Source organism: Chanos chanos, chromosome 6 (assembly GCF_902362185.1).
Source record: "Chanos chanos chromosome 6, fChaCha1.1, whole genome shotgun sequence".
NCBI classification, from domain to species: Eukaryota; Metazoa; Chordata; class Actinopteri; order Gonorynchiformes; family Chanidae; genus Chanos; species Chanos chanos.
In genome coordinates this window covers 9,445,541-9,471,936 of record NC_044500.1, presented here as the reverse complement: position 1 = coordinate 9,471,936, position 26,396 = coordinate 9,445,541, and the positions used below count along the sequence as shown (strand labels likewise).

The following is a 26,396-nucleotide window of genomic DNA, read 5'->3' as shown; positions in this document are numbered from 1 at the left end:
GTCTGTGCTTAATTAGTGCACTGGTGTGGATTTTTTATTACCATCTAGTGTATGCGCAGAACCTATATTTTTATATTTTTAAAGGTCAGTGTTTTATTTTTATTTATTTTTAAAATTTTGGTCGAGATCAACAGCAATGGGACTCAGAGAGTTGAGCCAAAATGGAGGAGAGTAGGCACTGACTCATTATAAGCCAATGAAGAAATATGCTACCGATTTCAATATGTCAGCACCAGACTGATTGAACACATCAGTCAATGAAATCTCAAGGTTCAAGGGGAAATGTTATACTCTATTACTGTGATTGAGAATTGACAGAAACAGGTAAAAAAAAAAAAACTGTGAGGAGACTAAAGAGGATGTAAAAAAAAAAAAAAAAATCACGGTTCAAAACCAGGTGGTTCTCCAAATGGGTTACAGTCAAAGCCTCAGTTCAAATGTTTTCTTTTTTCTTTTTTTTTCTTTTCTTTTTCTTTCTTTTTCTTTCTTTTTTTTTTTTTTTTGCTTTTTTCTTTTCTAAAATAACTGTCATTGGTGTAATGTCTGCCACCTGGCTGACCAATCGGTGTGCATTCTCAGTGCAGTTGTCAAGGAAAACATGGGCGCTGTCGGTCAGTGGCAGGCGGAGTCACTCCCTCATGCAAACGTTACAGCGGCTGACGTTGTTCAGGGGTTGGGTGACCGGTTTGTCGGACGCGGGGTCGAAGTCCCGGCTCACGCGCGTCAGCCAAAAGCTGTAGGTGTTGGCGAAGTAGTGGCACGTGCCACGCGAGCCTTGGCATTCCACGAACGGCTGGGCCCGGAACTGCTCCAGACAACTTCCCGACGACGTCAGAGACTGGCCCCCGCCCTCGTCGCCTGTCCCCGTGTGCTGGAACACAGAGGTCACACAATGTCACAGGGCCGTGTCTCACGCATGCTGTGGCGTGGAGGAATTTTACTGCACGTCAGAATCGGCGCGCTACCAATACACACACACACACACACACACAAATGCAAACATACAAATACTCCTTGTGTCTCACCATAAGGAAAGAGTAGCCAAACCACAGGCTTCTCCACTGGGGAGGGCAGGGCGGGGTTCTGTCATTCTGACTGTGTATAGCCATGGCAGGGGAGGTGGATTCACACACCACACAGCGGCTGATGTGCTGGCTGATCTCTGGGCCCGTGAATGGCATCATGGGTATTGGAGCTGTAGTCGAGAGCCAATAGGATTTGTCGTTGCGTTGGGCGTAGTCACAGCTGTGCATGTTACAGTAGGAGAAAGGCATGGTGCTGAACATACGCATACAGGAGCCGGCCCGACCTGGGGGATAAACAAACAAACACACACACACACAAACACACGAATGGGTGATGCCAATGCCACAATGTACAGTTTATGTGCGCACACCAACAAACGGGAGATTTCACTGTAGTCTTGTGTGTGCATGGGTGTGTTTTTTTTCCACATACCAAGGTCTTGTGTGTGTGCTTTCTCTTGGCCTTCTAGATAGAGTAAACTGTAACCAGTCCATAGCTGTGTCATTCCCACGGGACACCTAGGGAGCTCCTCTGACTGGCTGTGTAGCACCACTAAGAAACCAGCTTCATAGTTCTCACCAGAGCCTAGGTCTCCAGGGTCTCCTGGAGGCCCAATGGGACCTTGTTGGGAGAGATCAAAAAGCAAGTGAGTAGGGAAAGAGACAGAGAGAGAGAGGGAGAGGGAGAGAGAGGCGGAGAGAGAGAGAGAGAGAGAGGGAGAGGGTGTTACAGAGATGCACAGAGAGAGAGGAAAAGGGGAGCGAGAGAGAGAGAAAGAGAGAGAAGGAGAGAGAGATGAGGAGAGAATGAGAGCAAGAGAGAGAGGTCTATCTGTGTTTGCGAAAGGCAAAAAAAAAGGGCGAAAAAAAAAGCAGAGCAAAAGAAAAAAAGCCGTCCGCAGGCTGACAGAGAGAGGAGACACAGGAGACTGAGAGCGATTTTACACTTTACACTTTACAGTTTACAGCCACACTTACCCTGTATCCCCTGTACGCCTCTCTCTCCCTTTACTCCCTCATCTCCTGGATCTCCATCGGGACCTTGTGGTCCCAGTCGTCCTTGCTCCCCGGGGTCTCCCCTCATCCCCTTGTCTCCTGATGTGGACGATCACACGTTAGAGAGACATCAATGTCGAACGCAACCCACTCGGTATCAGCACAAGGTTGTATTTACAATCTACCACACCCATATAGTAACACACACAAAGTACGGTAACATATCATTTTTTTTTCATCTTTCATTCTTTCATGGAAAATACCAGTTGCTAAAAACCTTAGCAAGGGCTGGATTTTCTGACGTAGAAACTGAGTGGTGTTGACGGAGGGAGCCATGGATATGAGCATACAAACAGTCAAAGAAAAAAAAGACCAAGTCCGAGAAAAGAGTTTAGATTAGGAGTTAAACAATAGGGGCTTAAAAAAAAGAAAAACAGCACGCTCAGGATAAGAGTTTGGGCTGTTATGAGTTAATCAAGGATGACCGAGAGACACGACTCAAGGACTTCACAGACAAGAGCCAAAACATGAGAGAAGCTATGCATCTATTAAGTAAGGAGTCATTATATAAGTGGTTTGGATTAAGGTTTCAGCCAAACGAATCAGTGTAAATGTAAATGTAGGTGTAAGTCAAGGGCAGGAATGAATAATAATAATAATAATAAAATATAAATAATATAATATAATAATAATGTAATAAAAAAGCTCCAGAAATGAACAGCAGATAGGAGATGAGCGTCACTCAAACACCATTCCAAATCTGACACACAGAAAGACTCTTTTCCTGTACATCTTGTCTTTTATTTTTGTTTTTTTTTTGTTTTTTTTTTTGGTTGTTGTTTTTAATGTCTGTAGGCTTAAATCCAGCACAGAGACGACAGTCTATTCTACTGAGATAGTAACACTCAGACCCGCGTTCAGAAAAACAATTGGAAAAAAAAAGGGGGGGGGTGAGAAAAGGTTCCTTTCCAAACACACAGCACCCTACCATGCTGTGTGGATGTGTCTGGCTTTACCTTGCGGACCCTCTGGGCCATTATACCCAGGGTTGCCACGCTGTCCGGGCACCCCTGGATTCCCAGGTTTACCCTGGAAGTCCTGAGGGGTGTCAGATGGATACTTATAGATGACAGAACCTTTCCGTCCTTTGGGACCTGGAGAGAGAGAGAGAGAGAGAGAGAGAGAGAGAGAGAGAGAGAGAGAGAAAGAGAGAGAGAAAGAGAGAGAGAGAGAGAGACAGAGAGAGAAAGAGACAGAGAGAGAGAGAGAGAGAGAGAGAGAGAGAGAGAGAGAATTAATCAGCAGACTATGTGATTCTTTTTGCTTTTTTGAGGTCTGAATACTCACACGGGTGACCTTGGGTCTGCAGTCAGTTAATAATTTTCGACACTGACAGTGTGGAGATTGAAACTGACCTGGGGCTCCTCTCAGTCCTTTTGGTCCTCTGGGCCCAGGTGGTCCACATGCGCCTCGGAGCCCCAGACATCCCGGATGACCCATAGGCCCGAACGCTCCTCTTTCACCTGAAACACACATATGCATATATGTGCACACATTAAGGGACCTGTCACATTAAAAACTTTTTTCGCACAGTTTGGGCAGCAGGAACCTGATGCACGCGATGTCTTTTCATGGGACCTCCCCCACATCCGGTGACATCATTTCCAAGCAATCTCAACCACGTTAAACTCCTCGTGAGAAATTCTTGGTGAATTTTTTTTTTTTCTCATTTGATATCACATGAGTGAAATCCATTAAGCTGTTCGATTCATTCACTTTAGCTCACTCAGGAAGAATACAAACCAAGCATGTCACCATTAAGGAGCTCTCTGTCCCATAAGTGCCTAAGTGCGCTAACTTCAGTGTTCGACCAGATACAAATGCAAGAACGTTGAAAGTAAATGAGAGCGTGGTTCTTCAAGTGGGTGAAAAGCCCCTGTGATATAAACCTCAAAGAAGTAACAAGAGTATCACAAATCAATGCTAACTAGTACTATTCATAGAGGGAAGGAACGCAGGGCAGTATGAGCATAAGCATGGGTTTATAGTATTTTCATGAAACATACATCATAGAACAACAAGTGGTACACTGGAACATTTGAGCCATCAAGACAGTTGGTTGGTAGTTGGTCGAGTTGAGAAGGGTGGGTACATTTATGGCTGGGCAACTGAAGGTTTAGCAAAAACGACCAGTCTTTTTTTTTTTTGAAATTTGAAAACTGACATGGACACAGCAGACTGGATGGGACTGGGTCACTTGTTCAAACCGCTGAGGAGGCACGTGTGCAAAGACTCCAGTTTGTGACTTTCTGTTGCAAGATGGTGGAATCGCCACTCGCCGTTCCCTTACAGACCGTCGCGGGCGGTCACAACGGAGCAAAACCGGGGCTCGTCCGGGATTTGAACCCGGGACCTCTCGCACCCTAAGCGAGAATCATACCCCTAGACCAACGAGCCTTCTCAGGCAACGCCCTCGGCAACTTGATGCAAACAAACAACCAACCACCCTATAGCGCGTAAGACCACGGAGCACTGTTTTACACCCATGCCGTCAAGGCGTCTCTGAACGCAAGAAGACCATGTTACGCTACCTTTGGTTCCTGGAGGACCCTGTAGTCCAGGAAATCCAGGCAATCCGGGAGGTCCCCTCTGTCCTTTTGGCCCAGTCTCTCCATCCAGCCCCGGGTCTCCGTCTTCACCACGCACAGGGATGGCATCACCAGGGGGTCCGGGATCCCCCATGGGTCCTGCAGGAGCACCACAACACGTGTTGAAAGCTGTGACATTTCAGTGAAATGACATTTCTTCACTGAGTATGTGCTCATCATGTATATTTGCGTTTGTGTGGTGTAATATTGAATTCCTATTTGTTAACGAATGCGAATGTGTGTGTGTGTGTGTGTGTGTGCGTGTGCTTGTAGGCATGTAGGTGTTCATAAAGGGACACCAATGTCAATTTCTTGAACATAGTGAAGAGCAGACATGATCTCTCTCTCCTCTCTCTCTCTCACGCACACACGCATGCACATACACACAAACACTCATTCACTCACACACACACACAAACAGTGCCCTGCCCCCACAAAAAACCTGGTAGGCCATCGAGTCCAGGGGGTCCAGGGTCTCCACATGGTCCAGGTCTGGGGTTTTTACAGTCATTACCCCGAGGACCCATCGGTCCAGGAGGTCCTCGATCTCCTACAGACAGACAGACATATCAGTCACACAGACAGAGAGAGAGAGAGAGAGAGAGAGAGAGAGAGAGAGAGAATTAAATTCAGAATAAAAAAACGCTAATTTAACAAGATCCATTTTTTTTTATTATTCAAACTGATTGAAAGTCAAAAGCTAATTAAGTACAACTGTCTTCAGTGTTTCAGTTTTTTCAAAACTAATACAATATGCAAGCACACTTGAAGTAAGGTTAATATGCTGAAACAGGCCCTTTAGGACTACTTCCATGTAATCTGACGACTAGAGCTTACAAATGACCGCGGCTGGTTACGAAGAGGTGTAAGAAGTCAAATGCAAGTTCTGTGAGGGTACCTTGGCACCCAGGTGGGCCTCTTGGCCCTTTTGTTCCAGGCTGGGATGGCCCTCGGGGTCCCGGGTCTCCTCTGATGCCTTTATCTCCCACAGGACCCGTGGGGCCAGGAGGGCCAGTCACTGTAGGTCCTGAGAAAGACAGATCCACACTGACAAATGTCAGGATCAGCTCACGATGCTTACACACACACACACAGACACACGCACACATGCACACATGCGCACATGCACACATACACACACACACACACACACACATGCGCAGACATACATGCCTACATGTGCACACGCACACACACGCACACACACAGACACACACACACACACACAAACACACACACAGGCATGACTCTTCCTACCTCTGGGCCCAATTTCGCCTTTTACACCTTTCAGCCCATCCAAGCCGTGCAGGCCCAATGGACCTGGGGGACCTACAGGACAGAGACTAACAAATCAGACCTTTCACAGAAAAGGCGCCTTTTCAAGTGAGTGACTGCAAGGCTAGCATTTTGACAGCGCGGACGTGACAACGTTTCTTTCGACAATAGGTTTGTTATCAAAAATGACTGAAAATACACGAGCGAACAGTTTCAGCACAATGGATTTAGGACACGTTCATCACATCAGAAGTTGAACTCTGTTTTCGGCGAGGTCACTCTACCTCCGTTTGTGCGTGTGTGTTATTGTGTGTGTTTTTTTTTTTTTAACACTCTCTACATCACTTCAGATGTTCAATTCAAATCGGTTCATTTATTCAAAGACTTGATTACATGGATACAGTGTTTCACCAGAGAAAATCTACGGTGCCACTGACTTCTCGCCAGATTCCATTTTGACAGGTGATTTTGATTTTGTCTTAGATGTAGTCTTTTGACTAAAACACATATTTGTTTTTTTGTCATAATTTAGTTATCTGATCATTATTCGTTTTAGTCTAGTTTCAGTCGACCAAAAACTGTTCAAGTTTTAGTCAGATTTTAGTCAAAGGTATAGCTATTTTCCCCAGCGATTTTCGCACCCACGTTGTCTGCAGCGCGCTTTATTTTTAGTGGTCTTGTGGCTTAAATGTGTCCACAAACCCGTTCATTTTCTTCTTCCAAGAGTCGCCATGATTTGAGTTGCCAAGTTAACGAGACTTGAAACATTTACTGTTCGATTTCGAGAGGAGGGGGGATATTGGCGGGGAAGCAGAAGCGAAATTGCTTTTCCATTCCTCTGATTCTGACACTGTAGTCTCGTTATCATTCATCAGCGAAAACGGTGAAACGTTTCGTCACAGTTTTTATTTTTCAAAGGTGCATTTTTATTTAGTTGTCGTCTCGTTTTCGGCGTGGAAAAAACTTTGTTGACGAACGTTTTTTTGTCACAGTTTTAGTCGACAAAAATTAACGCTGCTTCTCCCTGAGGGTCGGACCGTATAAGCAGGGAACACGTCTGGGGTTTGGACTGATGTTGTTACTCATCCCTCCCTAAAATACTGAATTCAAACTAAGCTCAGATGGTCCTGGGTTGAGTTTGAGTCACCAGACGTGAGGTTATGAGGTCTATGTCTATGTTGCAGTAATCACAACATGAGTTTAGAAACGATCAGTTGTGTGTAACCTTACGCCTGTGATTGAACTTGGCAGGGGCGTGACGTACGTCTCCTCGTTGTCTTTATTTATACAGTCTTTCCTGAGAAGGTCTACAGATTATGACGTGTGATTTGTAATTCAAAAGTGGCCGTGCAGGATGATTCCAGTTCTGTGTATGTGAGTTTACCTTTGTGCCCCAAGCTTCCTTTGCTCCCTTTTGAGCCAGGCAAACCTGGAGGTCCTGGTGAGCCCTGAGCGCCCTGCTTTCCATGAGGACCCGGGGGTCCAACCACACCTACCACAACAACGAAATGGGATTGAATTTGCTGAATGTGGTTTGAGTAAGTGTGTGTGTGTGTGTGTGTGTCTGTGTGAGACCAAGAGCAGATGAACTGATTGAGAGATAGAGAGAGAGAGAGAGAGATCGAGAGAGAGAGAGAGAGAGAGAGAGAGACTGTACATGTGGGTTGCATGCATATTTGTTAAGTTGTTCACCTTGTATTCCAGTGGGACCGGTGGGCCCCAAAGAGCCAGGGAGACCTCTGGGTCCAGGTGGCCCCTCACAGCCTGGGTCACCTAGATCGCCTCTATCACCTGGAGGGGCTGAGAAACGTGTGGAGGAGAGGAGAGTTGGTGCAGAGACATTCAGAGACATCAGTATTTATCAGAGGACAGGTGACCTATCGTCCCTTTTAACTCTAAAAAAATACACTATAATTTATTCACTTTAAGTTCTACACTAATATTTCTAATGATACAACAAACTTATCAACTTTTCAAAAAAAAAAAAAAAAAAATCAATTTCAGTTAGAGTCGTGAAACGTTTCAGTTAGATGAAAGACAATGTTTGCTAGTTGTTGATGTCATTGACTTACAGTGTAACACTAATGATGACTTATGATGACTTACGATGACAGACTCATATTTAAAGTTTTTTTTTGTTTTTTAAACAGAGAGAAACGGCTCTTTGCCAATATGCTAACAACATGTGAGTAAATGGTAAATGAATGTGTTTGATTACTTAATTTTTTAATTGGAAACACAGAGGGTCGGGAGGAAGTTCTGTTTGAGTATAAAAGTAATGTACAGTGAATAACTGAAGCGATCTCTACCTGCACAAGCTTCAAGTGCACGTCAGAGAGGTGAGACACATGCACAGACACATACATACAGACACATACACACACACACACACATACACACGGAGACCAGACAAACACAGAGACCAGACACAGTTTAACCAGACGTGATCTTGTTTCCAAAGAAAACAAGTATGTGAAACAGACACTGACATCATCAATGCCACAAACAAGTAAACAAGCACAACAAACAGATTCACATGCCACAACAGAGCCCCATGAGACGTGTCACCAAGGTAACGTCGCCCGGTATTGCTTCTGACACTTCACCAAACCTGGACCAGATTCCTTCAAGCTGAGCTTCAGTTTGGTCATATTTACTTTCCCTTACTGTTTCAAATATAGTTTCACTCTTGTCTGATTACCGTTGACAAATGCCCCATTATGGTGCGGCACTGATGGCTAACAAGTGTTAAACTGAAGGAAAAACCTGTGTTTTCGGGGCTGCTGAGACAGACTGAACAGAAGCATGACTGTATGTATGACAATATTGGATATAATCTTACTCTGGTCTCCCCTGTCTCCAGGTTGGCCCTTTTGACCTTGTGGTCCAGGAACGCTGATAGATTCACCCTTGTCACCTGGACAGACACAACAGCCACACACACACACACACACACACACACAGGGACAAACCGGCTGCATCAATGGATTCGGCAATTGCTCACTCTCAGACGAACCAGAGAAAAGAATTTAACAGGTCAAATATGAGTTCAGCTGTTGATATCTGAGGGTGATCGAGGTGGTTTTGATTTACGACACTGGAAATGCAGGGCTGCATCTGTGAGGGCTGAATACATGATGCAATGCTGAATGTTTCATTTTCTTTATGTGCGAGTTTGGTAGGGGTTGGATATGCAGGGTTGAGGAGCATGTGAGACTAGGTGAAGTTTGGAAATAACAGGCTACATATATTATTAGGCTGTATATGTGAGATTGGATACGTAAGCTTGGATATGTGAGATTGTATGTATGACATTGGATATATAAGGTTGGATATGTGAGATTGTATGTATGAGGTTGGATATATAAGGTTGGATACGTGAGATTTGATTTTTGAGGGTGGATTTATGAGGCTTGATTTGTGAGGTTGGATGTGTGGAAAATGTACCTTTCAGTCCATTGTATCCAGGGACGCCAGACATACCAGGTAAACCCGATATTCCGGGATCACCCTGAAAACATGAAAGCGACAAAGCATCGAAAGAAGCTCTAACATTACTCTGCCCTCTACTCACTCTGTATGCCCTCCTCTCTCTCTCTGTCTCTCTCTCCCTCTCTCTCTCTCTCTTTCTCTCTCTCTCTCTCACACACACACACACACACACACACATACACACAACAAAGAATCATTAATGCACGTTTCTCATCACTTACTGGATCTCCAGTCTCTCCAGGGAAGCCAAGAATACCCCTTGGACCTCTCTCTCCCTTTAGCCCAGGCTCCCCGGGGCGTCCAGGAAAGCCTGGTAAACCCTGCGGTCCCGGTTCTGGTCCTGGAGATCCGTCAAAGCCAGGATATCCAGGCGGCCCGTCAGTCCCACGTGGACCTTTGTCACCTGAGAGAGAAGCGTCATGAGGGACACAGCTGACCCCCTCCCTGTCCTTCTCGTCTGCTGTCTCTGATTTGCCTCTGATTTCAGTGTTAATCAAATGACCTCAGCGCACTCTCAGGAGCGATCGTAACAGTTCAAGGTTTGAAGAGGGTGAAGTGCATTCCAGATTAATTAGTGCTAACTGGTGAAAAAAAGGGAATGTTCTGAAATGATGTGCCAGGTTTCACAGAACAGAGCTTCTAAATTAAAAATATTCTTTTCTCACCACGTGGGCCGGTACTGCCGCACGGTCCGGGAGGTCCGGGAGGCCCGGCTACTCCCTTGATGGGAATTACTATGGTTTCTCCAGGGCATCCTGGAGCTCCTCTCACCCCTACGCAGTGGAAGGACACTTAATTAGATACCTAGCATATCTTTGCCATGGATCACTTGCCACATACCAAAAAAAGATGAGTTGGCTCATCAATGATTGACAGTAAAGTATTGAATGTGAAGACGGTCATATCCCCACATCCTCTCATCCTTTGGTAAAAAGCAAATAATGAAGTAAGTTAAAGTGTCACCCTCCAAGAGGATACAATGTGTGTGCATGTGTGCATGCGTGTGTATGTGTGTGCGTGTGTGCGTGTGTGTATGTGTGTGTGTGTGTGTGTGCGTGTGTGTGTGTATGTATGTGTGTGTGTGCGTGCGTGTACGTGCGTGTGTGTGTGTGTGTGTATGTGTGTGTGTGTGCATGCGTGTGCGTGCATGTGTGTGCGCCTGTGTTTAAACTGTGTTTAAAGTTTCTTCACAATAATCTGTACCTTTCAGTCCTTTGGGCCCAAAATCTCCCCGAGCCCCTGGAAGACCACTGAATCCCCTCTCTCCCTTCACCCCTTGGATACCTGGGGCACCATCTTGGCCATGATCACCGGGAGGCCCTGCACAACCTTGGGCCCCCTGAACACCTGAGAGACATCATTGTGACAAAACAGGTCAGGTATGACATCATTACCTCATTATGACCTCATAACAAGCATCCCCATAAAAGTCACACTTTACACACGGCACATGTCTAACACTTACATAATGGAAACGCCGCATATGCAAACCTGGCTTGCTTAACAGTCCCCAAAAGATTTTAAGACCCATAGATCCACAATGTGAGGCAGTGTCATTACCCTGAGAAACCACTGGCTCTGATACATATCTCATGAAGCTCACAGAAACTCTTATCTATTATCTCATTAACTACTGAAAATCTTCTTATCCTGTCTTAACACATGAAACATACAGCTTTTTATGAATGAATGTATAGTCTATTTCACCAGCGCATAAAAAAGCAGATCCTTGAATTTAAACGTTTCCAGCAGAACGTATGATTTTGAAGCTTACCTTTTGGACCAGGTGGGGCAGGGAGTCCATCATCACCAGCTGGGCCACATGGTCCCGTAGGTCCCTGGTGACCCGGTAACCCCGGGTTCCCAGGCTTGCCAGGCAGCCCTTTGGGCCCGGGGTAGGAAATGCCCTGAATTCCTCTATCCCCCTTAACACCAGGACAACCTGGAATACGCATCAGAAAACACACACACACACACACAAACATACGCACTATGTAAAGTACTGGCATGCATCTGTTATTTGTAGATACAGATAGAGGTATTTAACTAAAGGAGATCATGAACAGCCATAATAACACAAACACAAGCCAGTGTCCATTCTCTTCCTCTTCCTCTTCCTTTCTATAATGAAGATTTCCTTACCTCTAGGACTGGTACCCACCTTACTTATGATACCTGTTGCCGGAAGCACTCGATAGTTAATATCACGGGGGCATCTGACCCACTCCTACTCCACTCTCTTATTTTCTGTCAACATTCATGCACTTGTAACTGGTTTAATACTAAACTTAACAGCTGCGCTTATGCAACAGACAGTTCCTTAATGGCTACATGCTTGGTTTGTATTCTGTCGTGTTGCTCGGCCAGGTCTCGGAAGTCATCTTAGATAAAAGCGTCTGTTAAACGAACAAACGTAAACGTCTTCTTTTCCTGTTTATGGAGAAGGGCACCTTATCTAAATCCTCTGATATGTTCATGAATGTGCATGAAAACCCCCCCCCCAACAATGAACATCTCCCAGTCTCCTGTGTCCACCTGTTCTCTACAGGATCAGTTTGACCAGCTTCAGACTCACCTGGGGGGCCGATGTTGCCGGGGAACCCTGGAGGTCCGGGTGGACCGGGTGGGCCTCCATCACACGGAAATGGGGTGATACCTTTGGGTCCAGGGCATCCTGGAGGGCCGTCCTCTCCACGCTCTCCTTTCACACCAGGCACTCCAGGGTTGCCTGGAAGTCCTACACAGAAGGATTGTTTCACATTTAACTCCTCGGATACAGTGTGTGGGATCAGTTGTGATGGGCTTAAAAATTGATGCTCATTCATCCAGTGTCAGTTGAGAAGAAAACATATGAGTCAAACTTGTGGTGTAAAACCATTTACATGTTCTGATTTACAACACTGTATTTATATTTATATTTAATTTATATATTTATTTATGCTTATATTTATATGTATAACAGAATCATGCAGAGCTCATTTGAACGCCTCTGGGCTCGGCACTCTAGGGCACCGCATTCAAAAGGACACCTTGCAGCCTGTTATTGTTTAGGATCGCAGAACTGAAAAAAACAAAAACAAATAAATCAGAAAAGTAAATTCAACCTGTGGACAAAAAAAAGAGGGGGCTTTAGTACCTTCTCTTCCTGGTGGTCCTGGTGATCCAGGCACACCCTTTGAACCAGGGAATCCTGGCATGCCAGATATCCCCCTAGGCCCTGGTTCCCCGTTGGCAGGATCACCAGCAGTTCCTTTCATTCCTTTGAATCCTGGGCCACCCGGAGTGCCGTCGGGACCAATCTCGCTTTCACCTTCCAATCCAGGGTTTCCTGGATCTCCATCGCACCCGCGTGATCCTAAAATAGAGTTTAGGAATGCTTACAGTTGCCGTGGCTACAGAATACCTCTCACTGCGTCTATGTCAAAAGTATTAATCGGGGGAAAGTAAGGTGCAAGACTACATTTATGGACAGTATTCCTCCCAGATCGTATCACTGGGCAGTGACCGCTTAGGCTTTCGCAAACGAAAGAGCGCTCTCTTAGAGACCGAAGTGAGGATGTGTAATCTCTACCTGCAGGACCAGAAGGTCCGGGAGGTCCAAAATCTCCCTTCCTTCCTTTGAATCCATCTGGTCCCCCTGATCCCGGGAATCCTGGACTCCCTGGTTTCCCTTGAGGGCCTAAACAAATAACGAATTGCTTCAATTCATACATCTATAACATATCGTCCGGTGTGTTACACATGCTGCTCTCTTACAAGCGTTGATAACACTGCCAAGGAAAAGTTACGATTCTTCTAAAAGTCATTTTTCGTCCTTTCTCTAACTAACACAGTTCGGCATCAGACAGACAACAAAATGCTGAGTGGTCACCTCACACACAAATAGACAAGCAATGACAATCAGTTCTTTGCCCAGGAATTCGTGAGACTCGTTGCTATCGTGCTAACCTGGTGGTCCAATCTCTCCTTTTGCACCGGGGGGTCCAGGATTGCTGGGTGGACAAGGAAGAAAATCACCTGCCAGACAGATGTTGTGTTAGCGAGGACAAACAGCGGTGATTCGACCTGTTACATGTCTACATGCCGTTACGCACATACGCTGTTCTAAAGCCTGAGTCCTCACAATGCTCACAAGCGTCAAAAAGTAAAACGCTATGACAACTATCAATCAAAAATACGTTATCGGATTAATGAATCTGTATCTCAGAGGGGTTTAAAGCTTGTGATGTATAGTTGACCTAACTTATTATTGTATCTCAGGCAAATATTTGTAATACAGCCATTAAACATGAGCTAAAACAGCTCCAAAAACCTGCCACGCCCCTCTATGTATTCAGGGTTTTAATATGACTGCAATATAATGCAGGATTCCAGTTCAATATTGGCCTCACCTTGGGCTCCTTTAGGCCCTGTGGGTCCTCTTTGTCCAGGTGGACCTGGGTCTCCTTGGAGCCCTCGCTCACCTGCTGGTCCTGGAAAACCTGAAGTGCAAGATCCTGGTGCACCAGGTGTACCTTTAGGCCCTGGAAACCCCGGATATCCTTTGTCACCTGGGAAGCCACGAGAACTTTCCCCCTAGAAATGCCAGAAAAGGCAAGAATTTTAGTCAAATAAAATGCCTTTTACATTTGGAAAAAGATATAGCTTTGTGGTAATTCTCCTTATTTAAGGGATGATGTACAGCCAAGCAAGCATAGCTTCCCTGTGCTGTAAGGCATACAGAGACACCGTGACCCTTTGACCTTATTAATACTATGACCTGATGTAACTCACATCTGGACCAGGATCTCCTGGGAAACCAGTTGTTCCAGGTTCCCCCGGCAGTCCATTTAATCCGTTAGGACCAGGTGGTCCAGGTGGTCCTCTAAAGCCCTTTTCACCTTAAATGCATAGAGCACAGTCTTCAGGCCAAAAACACAGTAATAATCATCAGTGTCATTATTAAGTAGATTTGGACTATGGCACACACTGACCTACCTGAAATTATATACAGTTGTGGCAGGCAAGAAAAAGTATTACAACCCTGTATGTGTTTGTGTTTGTGTGTGTGTGTGTGTGTGTGTGTGTGTGTGTGTGTATCTGTGTACATGTGTGTTTCTGTGTCTGTGTGTGTGCTTGCACGTGTGCACGTGCACGTGCACGTGTGTGTTTGTCTTACCTTTGGGACCTTGATCAGGAGGATCACCTTTCTCTCCTTTGTTTCCCCGGGGGCCTGTAAAACCTACAAAGCCCTATGAATGAAACAGCAGGGCACACACACACACACACACACACACACACACACACAACCACCAGAAACGATTAACCAAATTATCGCTTAGAAAACTGTGCAGCAGAACTCACATGTCTAAGAGGCTATTCAAGTCATGTACAGTCACGCGGCACATAGTGGCGTTTCGGTCAACGACGGAGCGCGCATACGATGGTCCCATAAGATTATAATGGAGCTGAAACGTTCCTATCGCTTAGTGACGTCGTAGCCGTCGTAACGTCATAGCGCAACGCATTACTCACATGTTTGTGGTGATACTGGTGTAAACAAACCTACTGTGCTGCCAGTCGTATAAAAGTATAACACGTTCAGTTACGTACGGTACCGAATAAACTTGATAATGATAATGAACAACTATGTTACTGGTTTATGTATTTACTAAACTGTTCATTTTAGCATTATTTTAGAGTGTACTCTCTCTGCTTATAAAAAAAAAAAAAGTTTACTGTAAAACAGTAAGCCGTGTTACGCCGGCAGCAGCCTCATACATCTCGTGTTTACCGCGTCTCTGTACAGGTTTGTAGCTTAGGAGCAATAGACTGTACCATATAGCCTAAGCGTGCAGTAGGCTATACCCTCTAGGTTAGTGTACGAACACTCTATGACGTTCGCACAATGACAAAATCACCTAACGACACATTTCTTAGAATGTACCCCCGTCATTAAGCGACGCACAGCTGTATATAGCATCGCGCAGGACCGGGTCAATAGCATTATGTATATTAAATGTGTAGTCAAAATGCAACATGGTCGTTTTACAAGAGACGTGTGGAGCAGTGTTTCCCAATCCTTCCCCTCGAGACCCAGTTAAGGCCTCTATCCACTAACACATCTGATTTAACGCATAAGCTAATTATCAGAGCCCTGGGTTATCTGAAGCAGATCTGTTTAGGGCACGGAATAAGAGCTAGAATATACAGAGCTTCAGATCTCTGGGATCAAAAATAAGGACATGCTAGAGTAGAGGGTTTTTGCACACACTGACACACAAACACACGTAAGACAGAGCGCACACTTACACTTGGCCCCAGCCCACCAGGGCTCCCAGAGAAACCAAAGTCGCCCCTCGGCCCGGGGGCACCGCGAGGGCCGAGGCTGCCCGGGAGACCCGGGTCTCCCATCGGGCCCTGAGGTCCAGGCTGAGGGGTTGAAGGGGGCATGCATTCACAATCACCCTTCGTTCCTGTTAAAACCAGACACAACCTTTTCACGTATTTTTGTCTAGATACACACAACCATAGCTGTGCGTATGCGTGCACATACAGACACACACACGCACACACACACACACACGCAAATAACTTTGAAACTCACCTCTGTTTCCTCTGTCACCTGCTGATCCAGGTGGGCCTGGGTTTCCATCGTCTCCAGGGTTTCCAGTCACCCCTGCGATACAGAAGCCGCCTGTGGAAGAAAAAAAAAACAACAACAAACAAACAAACTCACATTTCCAAATGAAAAGAAGTGGGATGCTGAGTAGTTGGTCACATAATCTGCTAAGGACTTCCAGAAAACACAGTACACAGTTTGCACACCAAAAAGTCTATGGAAAAAGTATTGAATGTGGCCTACATTACACCTTCGTTTTAAGTCTAAAGTACAGTCAGAGGAGGATTGATTGATTGATTGATTGATTGATTTGTAAGTACAGTCAGAGGAGGATTTAGAGATGACAGTAGGGAACAGAAGGAAGAAAGGTGTAATCCTGCTGACGTACCTGGGGCACCAGGCATTCCGCGGATCCCTTTGGCTCCTGGAAGTCCCTGCTTCCCTGGTTCTCCAGGGGAGGGTTCTTCATAATAGCGCCCCATGTCGCCTTTATCACCCAGTCCCCCGGGTATACCTGGAACTCCGGTCTTACCTGGTGAACCTGGAGAGAGAGAGCGCGTCACACGATGACCATGTGCTTGCTTAAATTAGTTGACCCTCAGATACAATCCTACCTCAGAAGAACGCGCCGTATGTCGTACACACTCAGACCGACACGTACGTACACACAAAACAAAAATTCTTATGATCCGTGTCTCTGACCTGGTATGGAATCACCAGGCTGTCCTTGAGTGCCCGGGAAGCCGTACGGACCCGGGTCTCCTGGGGGCCCAGGGGGTCCAGGGGGACCCGGAGCGCCAACATTTCCTAAAACGCAGATTACACACGTGGATTGAATATACAAAAAAAAAAAAAAAAAAGCATTCTTACGTACACAGTTCTAAACCGTTGCTAAAGGAAGTGAACCCAAACCAAATGCAAAACATTTAAATGTATGTCCCTGTCCAACTCTGGACCACCACTGGCAGTACCATGATCCCAAGGATGGTTCTTGATATTAGTACATGCCTTGTGGGAACATGTTTGTCTATCTGACACTGCTGGGCAGCTGAACTGATCAAAGGATTTGGGATAACGTGAATTTGCACTTTAAATCAACAACGCACTGATGATTTCTCTGTGACTCTGTGATCCACAAGTAAGTAAGAAGCAGCTGACTCCTTGTTTTTGATGAGGAGTTCTGTTTAGTGGGACAGTGCAACGTCATTTATCTTCTCATCCGACCGGCGGTTTGACGAGCGTGAAGGCATAGGATCGCGGCAGTGCCAAGGGCGGATGGTAATGGTGACATGCTACGTTAGAAGATATGAGCCATGTCAGTAGATATGACGGGGTATGACATTTTTACGACACAAGTTATGTCAAGTTTACGACACAGTTGTGTCACTGACATACTGTCTCATAAATTTGGCTGAAAAATCTTTCATTTGTGTCATCCACCCTTGGCACTGAGTGCATATCTACAAAAAGGTTGTGAAGGAGAGGTTTGGATAGATTCCACGGTAAATTGATTGCATCATTCAAATAAGTAACGAATCTGAAAAATTTCCATTGAATATCAAGGCGGTTTCTTGAGTCCTTGTTATTTTCACTTAATTGTTTATAAGGCAACAAGCTCTTTAAAATGCTTTGGGGTTATCCCAAGTCATCTGAATTTACAGCATGGTGTTTCGTATAGGAGAGAGTGTCATTATCCCAATGTGTTAAAATGGTGTTCTCACCTCTGCAGCCTGAGTAAAGTCAAGACAACACACATCACGAGTCACATGGTGATGATGTCATGCAGTGGAGACATAATGATGACATCATGCCAGCATGCAGGTCATAAAAATGGAACAACAGTTTAGAGCACAAACAATCACCAAAAAGAAAGAAAGAAGAAAAACAAAAGAAGAAGAAAGACTGGAAAGGGAGATGAGAGGACGAGTATTAACAGAATAAGTACATGAACAACAAGTAAACAAGACTTTGTTACAGAAAAAAACTACAACTACACAACTACAGTACTACAAAGCAACTACGTGAGAGACATTCAGTCTACGATGAGTTATATGCTACTGAGGGGATACACGTAATTATGAGAATCTTGTGAGTAAAGTTCATCTTACGTTCTACAAAGAAACATCAGCAGCAATGTGTGAGTTCAAAAGGAGGGTTAATAGACTGGACTGAAACACACATCTCACGGTGCCTTCCGTCTGAGGTATGTGTCTCACGTAATGTCTTACCGTCAACTTCATTTGAAATGATCCGTCGCTCTCCCTTGGGACCCGGATCGCCTGGTAAACCCTAAAAATGCATTTGTGCGCGCGTCACTACCGGGGGACTGAGTTTGACCGACAGGCCAGGACGCGTAAGAGCTGTCTAGATGTCCGGCAACGGTACAAGATCGTAATAAATGAACAACATTAACCTTAGGCCCCGGGAGGCCGGTGAGACCGGGAAGTCCAATGTCGCCGAATGTCCCCTGAACGGAGAGGAGAGATCAGAAATCATCGAGTCGCAACTAAACGATCATACGCAGACGCACTCACTCGCAAACACACACACACACACGCGCGCGCGCGTCTGAGGGATTGACGGAAACGAACCTTTTGTCCGAGTATTCCAGGTCTGCCGGGGTATCCAGGCTCTCCCTGTGTGAACAGAGTATGCGAAAGCCAACGATGAGAAATTAGACATTTTCACACAGACATATGACTGCCGTTGCCAGGTTTGGTAAAGACTGATCCGGAGCCCCACAGTCAGAGAGAGACAGAGGAAGACAGGGCTGAGAGTTCAAATACTTATTCTGGATTGACTGTAGCGTGCAGTGGTGTTGGTGTTTGGGTGGAGAGTTTTGACAGGCTGAGAGTGAAGTGGTCTTACCCTGTTTCCAGGAAGTCCTAGGATGCCCTTCTCTCCTTTCTCTCCCTGTGGGCCCCTGAATCCCTAAGAGATAAATCAGTCAAATGAGGTCCCATAGTACACACCGTACACACAAACAGACAGACAGACAGACAGACAATCACAGACAAGCACACACACACACGCACACACACACACACACACGCACACACAGACGCAAACAGACACACACACACACACACACACACACACGCCTTCATGTATGAGCCGTGACTCGAGGATACAAACACACATGCGTGTGCGTCCACACACACACACACACACACACACACACACACACACTGCACTGGCTTACCGGAAAACCACGTTGTCCAGGAAGTCCTTTTGGCCCTCTGTCCCCCTAAAAGACCACAATGAAAATAAGAGAAAAGAGTGAGGGATTCTCTCATGCACATTTCAGTCCATCTGTTCATTCGCCATCCATCCATCCATCCATCCATCCATCCATCCATCCGTCTCCTTACATGCGTTCATACGCTCATGAACCTGTTCCCTGTTGTCCAGTCTAATACCTTATATCCTTTGGGGTAAAACTCTTCTGGTGGTTCCACATACTCAAACGGTCCAGGTGGACCTGGGGAACCCAGGTCACCCTAAAAGAGATGCATCCACATGTTGACATAGCTGGTCATATACACATCCTCCCAAACACACACACAAACACACAGACACATACACACACCCACACATGGCCACAGACACATACACAGACACAGACACAGACACAGACACAGACACAGACACACAGGCAAACACTCACATGTTATAATTTTCTTACCTCATCTCCCTTCTGGCCAGGCAAAGACCTGCCATTGTCTCCCTGTGAGAAAACGTTGTCAAAAAGAGACACATATACTTATTGGTATATTGTTCAGCAATTTATCCGGTAAATCCAGCGATGTGTATATGTGTTTGTGTGTGCATGTGTGTGTGTGTATGTGTGTGTGAGTGAGAGAGAGAGTCAGAAACTCACAGGTGGGCCTCTCAGTCCAGGTGAACCAGGCCGACCCTGAAAACCAGCGAGAAAGAGACACGCAATCAAAGAGATGCTATTAGATAAAAAAACTACAGCAGAAGAAAGAGAGAGAGAGAGAGAGAGAGAGAGAGAGAGAGAGAGTTAGAGAGAATGAGTAAATCTTACGGGGGGTCCGGTCGGACCAGCAAACCCTATTGGACCTCGAGGGCCTGGGTTTCCATTCAGACCCTGTGGGCCAGAGAGAAAACCACCGGTGAGACAAACGTACACAAACTCAGCATCTCTCATTCTGCAAAGCTCACTGTTATTTTAAACCGTAAAACTGCTGCGGTCGTTACGTCATCACTCAGCTGTATTTCTGTTTTATGGCTGTGTGCCTATGTGATCAGTGGAGCTTCAGTGATTGCAATGGAGGTGTTTTAATGAAAGCATTATTTACAAGAGGGTGGGGGATCTTTACCACCTTCTCTCCAAATTAGGCTTTTCTAATTCCCTGTCCATTGCTCTTGAGAAAATCTGTTCAGGTGAGGACTCAGACACAATCAAAGTTAGCCATTGCCTCTCTTCACCTGCCATTGGACAAACGTCTCCATGGCAACATCGTGCTTGAGGAAGCCCATGTTATTCGCCTTGATTCGCCTGCGACTGTGAAGGTGCAACGCTGACAATGGGAGTTATTGAGGCGCGGTAACAGGAAGGGTGTCGAGTCTGGCTGAACCTTCCAGAACACCACAACCCAGCCCATAGTAACTCTGACAAACCAATTCTAAACCCCACCCTCTGTGACACAGCGAAATTTACTGCCACAACATGTGAGCACCTTCATAAAATTTCTTTAAAATACCTTTTGGAAACACTGTTTGTCTAAATCAATCAGTCAATCAATCAATGAAAAAGAACCGAATGAAATGAGAACCCACTTAAAGTTGCACCTAACTGAAAATCGTGAGGTTTTGTTTGTTGAGGCAATCAGTTACCTCAGATTTTTGAGACATCCTAACTTGTATGTGTTTATTATGTCAGTTACCACACATTGGATCAGGAGGAACACTCACAGGTGGTCCAGGAGGTCCAGGGGGTCCTGCAATTCCCTGTAAAATTGGACAGAAAGAGAAAAACAGGGAAATAAAACAATGTGGAAAACAACATGGATAATAAAACAGAACAGAAGCACAGTATGTCTGTGTTTAAAATAGGTCTGTGTCAGTACAGTATGTCTGTGTTTAAAATAGGTCAGTATCAGTACAGTATGTCTGTGTTTAAAATAGGTCAGTATCAGTTCAGTATGTCTGTGTTTAAAATAGGTCAGTGTCAGTACAGTATGTCTGTGTTTAAAATAGGTCAGTGTCAGTACAGTATGTCTGTGTTTAAAATAGGTCAGTATCAGTTCAGTATGTCTGTGTTTAAAATAGGTCAGTGTCAGTACAGTATGTCTGTGATTAAAATAGGTCTGTATCAGTTCAGTATGTGTGGGTTTAAAATAGGTCAGTATCAGTACAGTATGTGTGTGTTTAAAATAGGTCAGTATCAGTTCAGAATGTCTGTGTTTAAAATAGGTCAGTATCAGTTCAGTATGTGTGTGTTTAAAATAGGTCAGTATCAGTTCAGTATGTCTGTATTTAAAATAGGTCAGTATCAGTACAGTATGTCTGTGTTTAAAATAGGTCAGTATCAGTACAGTATGTGTGTTTAAAATAGGTCAGTATCAGTTCAGTATGTCTGTGTTTAAAATAGGTCAGTGTCAGTACAGTATGTCTGTGTTTAAAATAGGTCAGTATCAGTACAGTATGTGTGTTTAAAATAGGTCAGTATCAGTTCAGTATGTCTGTGTTTAAAATAGGTCAGTGTCAGTACAGTATGTGTGTGTTTAAAATAGGTCAGTATCAGTACAGTATGTGTGTGTTTAAAATAGGTCTGTGTCAATACAGTATGTCTGTGTTTAAAATAGGTCAGTGTCAGTACAGTATGTCTGTGTTTAAAATAGGTCAGTATCAGTACAGTATGTCTGTGTTTAAAATAGGTCAGTGTCAATACAGTATGTGTGTGTTTAAAATAGGTCTGTGTCAATACAGTATGTCTGTGTTTAAAATAGGTCAGTATCAGTTCAGTATGTCTGTATTTAAAATAGGTCAGTGTCAGTACAGTATGTGTGTGTTTAAAATAGGTCAGTATTAGTTCAGTATGTCTGTGTTTAAAATAGGTCAGTATCAGTTCAGTATGTCTGTATTTAAAATAGGTCAGTATCAGTACAGTATGTGTGTTTAAAATAGGTCAGTATCAGTTCAGTATGTCTGTGTTTAAAATAGGTCAGTATCAGTACAGTATGTGTGTGTTTAAAATAGGTCAGTATTAGTTCAGTATGTCTGTGTTTAAAATAGGTCAGTATCAGTTCAGTATGTCTGTATTTAAAATAGGTCAGTATCAGTACAGTATGTGTGTTTAAAATAGGTCAGTATCAGTACAGTATGTGTGTTTAAAATAGGTCAGTATCAGTTCAGTATGTCTGTGTTTAAAATAGGTCAGTGTCAGTACAGTATGTCTGTGTTTAAAATAGGTCTGTGTCAATACAGTATGTCTGTGTTTAAAATAGGTCTGTGTCAATACAGTATGTCTGTGTTTAGAATAGGTCTGTGTCAATACAGTATGTCTGTGTTTAAAATAGGTCAGTGTCAGCACAGTATGTCTGTGTTTAAAATAGGTCAGTGTCAGTACAGTATGTCTGTGTTTAAAATAGGTCAGTATCAGTACAGTATGTGAGTGTTTAAAATAGGTCAGTGTCAGTACAGTATGTTTAGAGTCGGTGAAGGAAAAGCTATGTGTGAGTGGACTTTACTCTGTGTGGTATACAGTGTAGTGCACTCACATCGGGGCCTGGAAAAGGAATGAACTGATAAGCAGGGTCCCCTTTGGCTCCTTTTAGCCCCTCACGGCCCTGAACACACACACACACACACACACACACCCACACACACACGCGCGTTACAAATATATATCAATAGCAGGATAACTGATAAGAGATTGATGTTCCGTAATATGTATAAACCTCTGAACAACAACGTTTGCCTAACGTAAAAAAAAAAAGGCCACCACTGTTTTAGAGTGCTGTAAAAGTACTCCACTGTTTTAAAATTCAAAGTTCAAAGTGCAAGTTTATTTAGAGCCAAGTATCACTATTTAAAGTCTCAAAGGGCTTTACACGTCCACAACAAACAATACAAGTTTAATAAAAGTAATCCACTGTTTTAGTAAAAGTACTCCACACAGTAAAAGTATTCTGTGCAGTGAAAGTACTCTATCCAGTAAAAGTACTCTATGCAGTGAATGTACTCTATGCTATAAAAGTACTCCAGACAGTGAATGTACTCTATGCAGTAAAAGTACTCTATACAGTTAAAGTACTCTGCTGTGACAATGTTGCCTCAGTGTGTTCAAAAGCTCACCTGTGGTCCAGGCAGGCCTGGAAAACCACGAGGACCAGGATATCCTGGCTCACCCTTAGTTCCATTACAGCCGTCTAACCCAGGAAGACCAGGAAGTCCACCTGGACCAGGGTGACCCTGCATCGAAGAATGAGATTATCAAAACGTGATCTCACATACACACACACACACGCACACACACTCGCACACACATACACACATATACGTACACACACACACGCACGCGTACACACATCTGCACACACACACACGCGCGCGCACATACACATACACACACACACACACACACATGCACACACACATACGCACACACTCGTACACACATACACACATATACGCACACACACACACACGCACGCGTACACACATCTGCACACACACACACACACACACACACACACACACACACAGAGGACAAACATACTCACTGGAAGTCCGTCAGACCCGGGATATCCAGGAGGACCTCGAAAACCCTATCAATAAAAGAAAGTGTCCAGCCAAAGTTAAGTAACTTATGATACAAACTATGAATGTGAGTGTGACTGCCTGTCAAATATTAGCTTTTGTATCTGTGAACCCCAGTGCCTGTTTCTATAATACGTCTGTGTTTGTGAATCCCAGTGTATGCATGTGTGTATATAGTAGTTTTATAGTACCTGTGTATGTATATGTGCTTGTATGTTAGTATGTATGTATGTATGCATGTGTGTGTGTGTGTATATGCACATGTGTATGTACATATATATGTATGTATGTGTGTACGTAATAGTTTTATATTTGTGAATGTGAGTGTATGTGTGTATATGTGCATATGTGTGTGATACAAAAGCACGTGTGTGATCTGAGTGTGTGATTCACCATGTCGCCTTTCAGGCCAGATGCCCCAGGAATTCCCTCACTGCCACGCCGACCTTTCTCTCCAGGTGGTCCTGGTGGCCCAGGAAAACCAGGCGGCCCCTGTGGACCCTGTCTACCAGTAGGTCCAGGTGACCCCTGGCAAAGGAGAGAAAGAGAGACAGAGAGAGAGAGAGAGAGAAAACCATTTTGACAGTATTGCACTGATAGACCAATCATCATTCGAAATTTCAGCACAGTGTGGAAAGGACTTGAAATGTTTGACCAAGACAAAGCGAGGACCTGACCCACAGACACCAGAAACCCTGTCACTTTCGCTCATTGCTTAAGTTACATGAGAACTAAGAAAGTAAGTTGGTAGTTTAAGGATAAAATGTGCTCCAGACACCGGGGTTACCAGGGTTACCGGGATTACCGGTACCTGGGATGAATTAAGAATAAAACTGAGAGAGTGGAACTATATTGTAATTTGTGAGATTTGTTTTTAGGCAAATAGTAGGCATCTAATTTCAAACTGTAGCTTTTTTAGTTGACCACAGGGGGGCGACAAAGACTTCATCAGAGTAAATAGCACTCAATGTTGAATTGAAAGTTTCAGGTTTGGCCTAAATTTAGAATAGTTTTAATTATTTGACTCTTCCTTCAAATGCTGAGTCAAATACGTTAACATTTTAACTCTTTAAATACAAGTTTCCCCATCCTGGTGGTTTCTAACAGAGTATGTAATTACTTTCCTTTGATATTGAAAACATGGTTTAATTGAGGAGTAACCAAGTAAGGTTCATGATTGCATATATGCTAATAAGAGATTTTTCCCATAACATCAACAGCCGTGAACCACAGACATGCACTCTCATCTCATTTACAAAGCCACTTATCCTAATTAGGGTCGTGGGGGGTGCTGGAGCCTATCCCAGCGCTCATAGAGCGAAAAGTCGGGAAACGCCCCGGACAGGTCGCCAGTCCATCGCAGGGCAGACATACAAACACACTCACACACACATTCATACCTAGGAACATGCAAACTCCACACAGAAAGGACCGCAGCCGCCCAGCCAGGAATCGAGCCCGCGACTCTCGGCAACAGCGCTACCCACTGCGTCACCGTGCTGCTCCGCTGATGTGCGGATTAATTTATTTAATGAGGTTTAAAACCAGTAAACATTGTTCGCTTCATTTGTCTTACATCATCTCAAAACTATGGCATTTTTTATCTGTACAATATCCATAACCATCTTAAACATTCTGAACTATATGGACGCTCACAGATAAACATCCGTTAACCTCGTTGACGTCTATTGTTTGTGCCTTACGTGTACCACTAGAGGGCAGCAGAAGCCATCTATTTGGTGCCGGCCTCATGATTCAATAAACAGCAGCAGAGATGAATGTACTACATATTGAAGACGATTTTATCCGGAGTGAACCGCACCCAATAAATTCACACGAAAGTTCACAGGCATTTAAAATCTCCCCTAAATAACCACGCGCTTGGTATAGCCAAGCAAGCGGACACAGTACTCTCTGCTCTGGAACTGTGTTTTTCACTTCTGCTCTCGGTGTCCCACAATACAAGGCTTTTTCAGATCTCATATACAAATGATTTCATACATTTGCTAATCATTTATCCCCTGCGGAGGCGAGACAAGCGTTTATGTGTGTGTGTGTGTGTGTGTGTGTGAGCAGATTACAGAGCTAAAACACGTTGAGCTGAAGGGCTTCCAGAATCAGGATCGGGGCATAAAACGCTAAAATGCTTTGGCATGCTTTGTCACTTTGCTTTGCTGCGATGAGACGTTACTTCGTTGAAAACAAACAGTGGGGTTGTTTGAGTGCCACCGCGTCCCGTTGTTGAGCTGTTTGCATTTCTGATCCCTGTCTGCCATGCCCTTCATGGACAATGTCTCAGACAGTGTCGTATGTTACGTTCAGATAACTGTATGCTTTAGCATTCAAACACACACATAAACACTGCTCCTGCACTGGATGTACTAGGTGAAAAGGGAACTCTTCTGGTTCCTGTTAACACAGATATTAATATAACACTACTCATACTACTACTATTACTACTACTACTAACAATAATAATAATAATAGTTGTTGTTGTTTAGGTTGAAGAGAAATGAAAAGAGTTGTAGAGATGCCTGTTTATGCTGCGTGAGAGAGTGAATCCTGCTAATA

The 26,396-nt window shown here is 44.4% G+C and overlaps 1 protein-coding gene and 1 non-coding gene across 2 annotated transcripts in view; both read right to left on the bottom strand.

The window, feature by feature from the left end:
• Nucleotides 1-628: 628 nt before the first annotated feature.
• Nucleotides 629-26,396, bottom strand: part of col4a4 (collagen, type IV, alpha 4) — a 48,959-nt gene continuing 23,191 nt past the window's right edge. Inside the window, exons 4-45 of the mRNA XM_030777978.1 lie at nucleotides 24,219-24,353; nucleotides 23,789-23,833; nucleotides 23,361-23,477; nucleotides 20,948-21,011; nucleotides 20,490-20,581; nucleotides 20,086-20,148; nucleotides 19,918-19,953; nucleotides 19,723-19,764; nucleotides 19,457-19,537; nucleotides 19,240-19,284; nucleotides 18,906-18,968; nucleotides 18,629-18,673; nucleotides 18,451-18,504; nucleotides 18,266-18,326; nucleotides 17,759-17,767; nucleotides 16,740-16,844; nucleotides 16,426-16,569; nucleotides 16,023-16,112; nucleotides 15,745-15,891; nucleotides 14,196-14,316; nucleotides 13,828-14,011; nucleotides 13,385-13,453; nucleotides 12,983-13,115; nucleotides 12,573-12,791; nucleotides 12,012-12,173; nucleotides 11,230-11,378; nucleotides 10,102-10,156; nucleotides 9,658-9,839; nucleotides 9,392-9,455; nucleotides 7,655-7,744; nucleotides 7,329-7,436; nucleotides 5,927-5,998; nucleotides 5,568-5,696; nucleotides 5,112-5,219; nucleotides 4,737-4,768; nucleotides 4,613-4,688; nucleotides 3,437-3,544; nucleotides 3,038-3,175; nucleotides 2,004-2,120; nucleotides 1,459-1,647; nucleotides 1,026-1,309; nucleotides 629-871 (exon numbers count right to left, since the gene is read on the bottom strand). Of these exons, the coding sequence (XP_030633838.1) occupies nucleotides 629-871; nucleotides 1,026-1,309; nucleotides 1,459-1,647; nucleotides 2,004-2,120; nucleotides 3,038-3,175; nucleotides 3,437-3,544; nucleotides 4,613-4,688; nucleotides 4,737-4,768; nucleotides 5,112-5,219; nucleotides 5,568-5,696; nucleotides 5,927-5,998; nucleotides 7,329-7,436; nucleotides 7,655-7,744; nucleotides 9,392-9,455; nucleotides 9,658-9,839; nucleotides 10,102-10,156; nucleotides 11,230-11,378; nucleotides 12,012-12,173; nucleotides 12,573-12,791; nucleotides 12,983-13,115; nucleotides 13,385-13,453; nucleotides 13,828-14,011; nucleotides 14,196-14,316; nucleotides 15,745-15,891; nucleotides 16,023-16,112; nucleotides 16,426-16,569; nucleotides 16,740-16,844; nucleotides 17,759-17,767; nucleotides 18,266-18,326; nucleotides 18,451-18,504; nucleotides 18,629-18,673; nucleotides 18,906-18,968; nucleotides 19,240-19,284; nucleotides 19,457-19,537; nucleotides 19,723-19,764; nucleotides 19,918-19,953; nucleotides 20,086-20,148; nucleotides 20,490-20,581; nucleotides 20,948-21,011; nucleotides 23,361-23,477; nucleotides 23,789-23,833; nucleotides 24,219-24,353 (4,470 nt within the window). The remainder of the gene's footprint in view (nucleotides 872-1,025; nucleotides 1,310-1,458; nucleotides 1,648-2,003; nucleotides 2,121-3,037; nucleotides 3,176-3,436; nucleotides 3,545-4,612; nucleotides 4,689-4,736; nucleotides 4,769-5,111; nucleotides 5,220-5,567; nucleotides 5,697-5,926; nucleotides 5,999-7,328; nucleotides 7,437-7,654; nucleotides 7,745-9,391; nucleotides 9,456-9,657; nucleotides 9,840-10,101; nucleotides 10,157-11,229; nucleotides 11,379-12,011; nucleotides 12,174-12,572; nucleotides 12,792-12,982; nucleotides 13,116-13,384; nucleotides 13,454-13,827; nucleotides 14,012-14,195; nucleotides 14,317-15,744; nucleotides 15,892-16,022; nucleotides 16,113-16,425; nucleotides 16,570-16,739; nucleotides 16,845-17,758; nucleotides 17,768-18,265; nucleotides 18,327-18,450; nucleotides 18,505-18,628; nucleotides 18,674-18,905; nucleotides 18,969-19,239; nucleotides 19,285-19,456; nucleotides 19,538-19,722; nucleotides 19,765-19,917; nucleotides 19,954-20,085; nucleotides 20,149-20,489; nucleotides 20,582-20,947; nucleotides 21,012-23,360; nucleotides 23,478-23,788; nucleotides 23,834-24,218; nucleotides 24,354-26,396) is intronic.
• trnap-agg (transfer RNA proline (anticodon AGG)) lies at nucleotides 4,407-4,478 on the bottom strand. Its single transcript has one exon. It is a non-coding gene; the product is annotated as a tRNA-Pro (tRNA).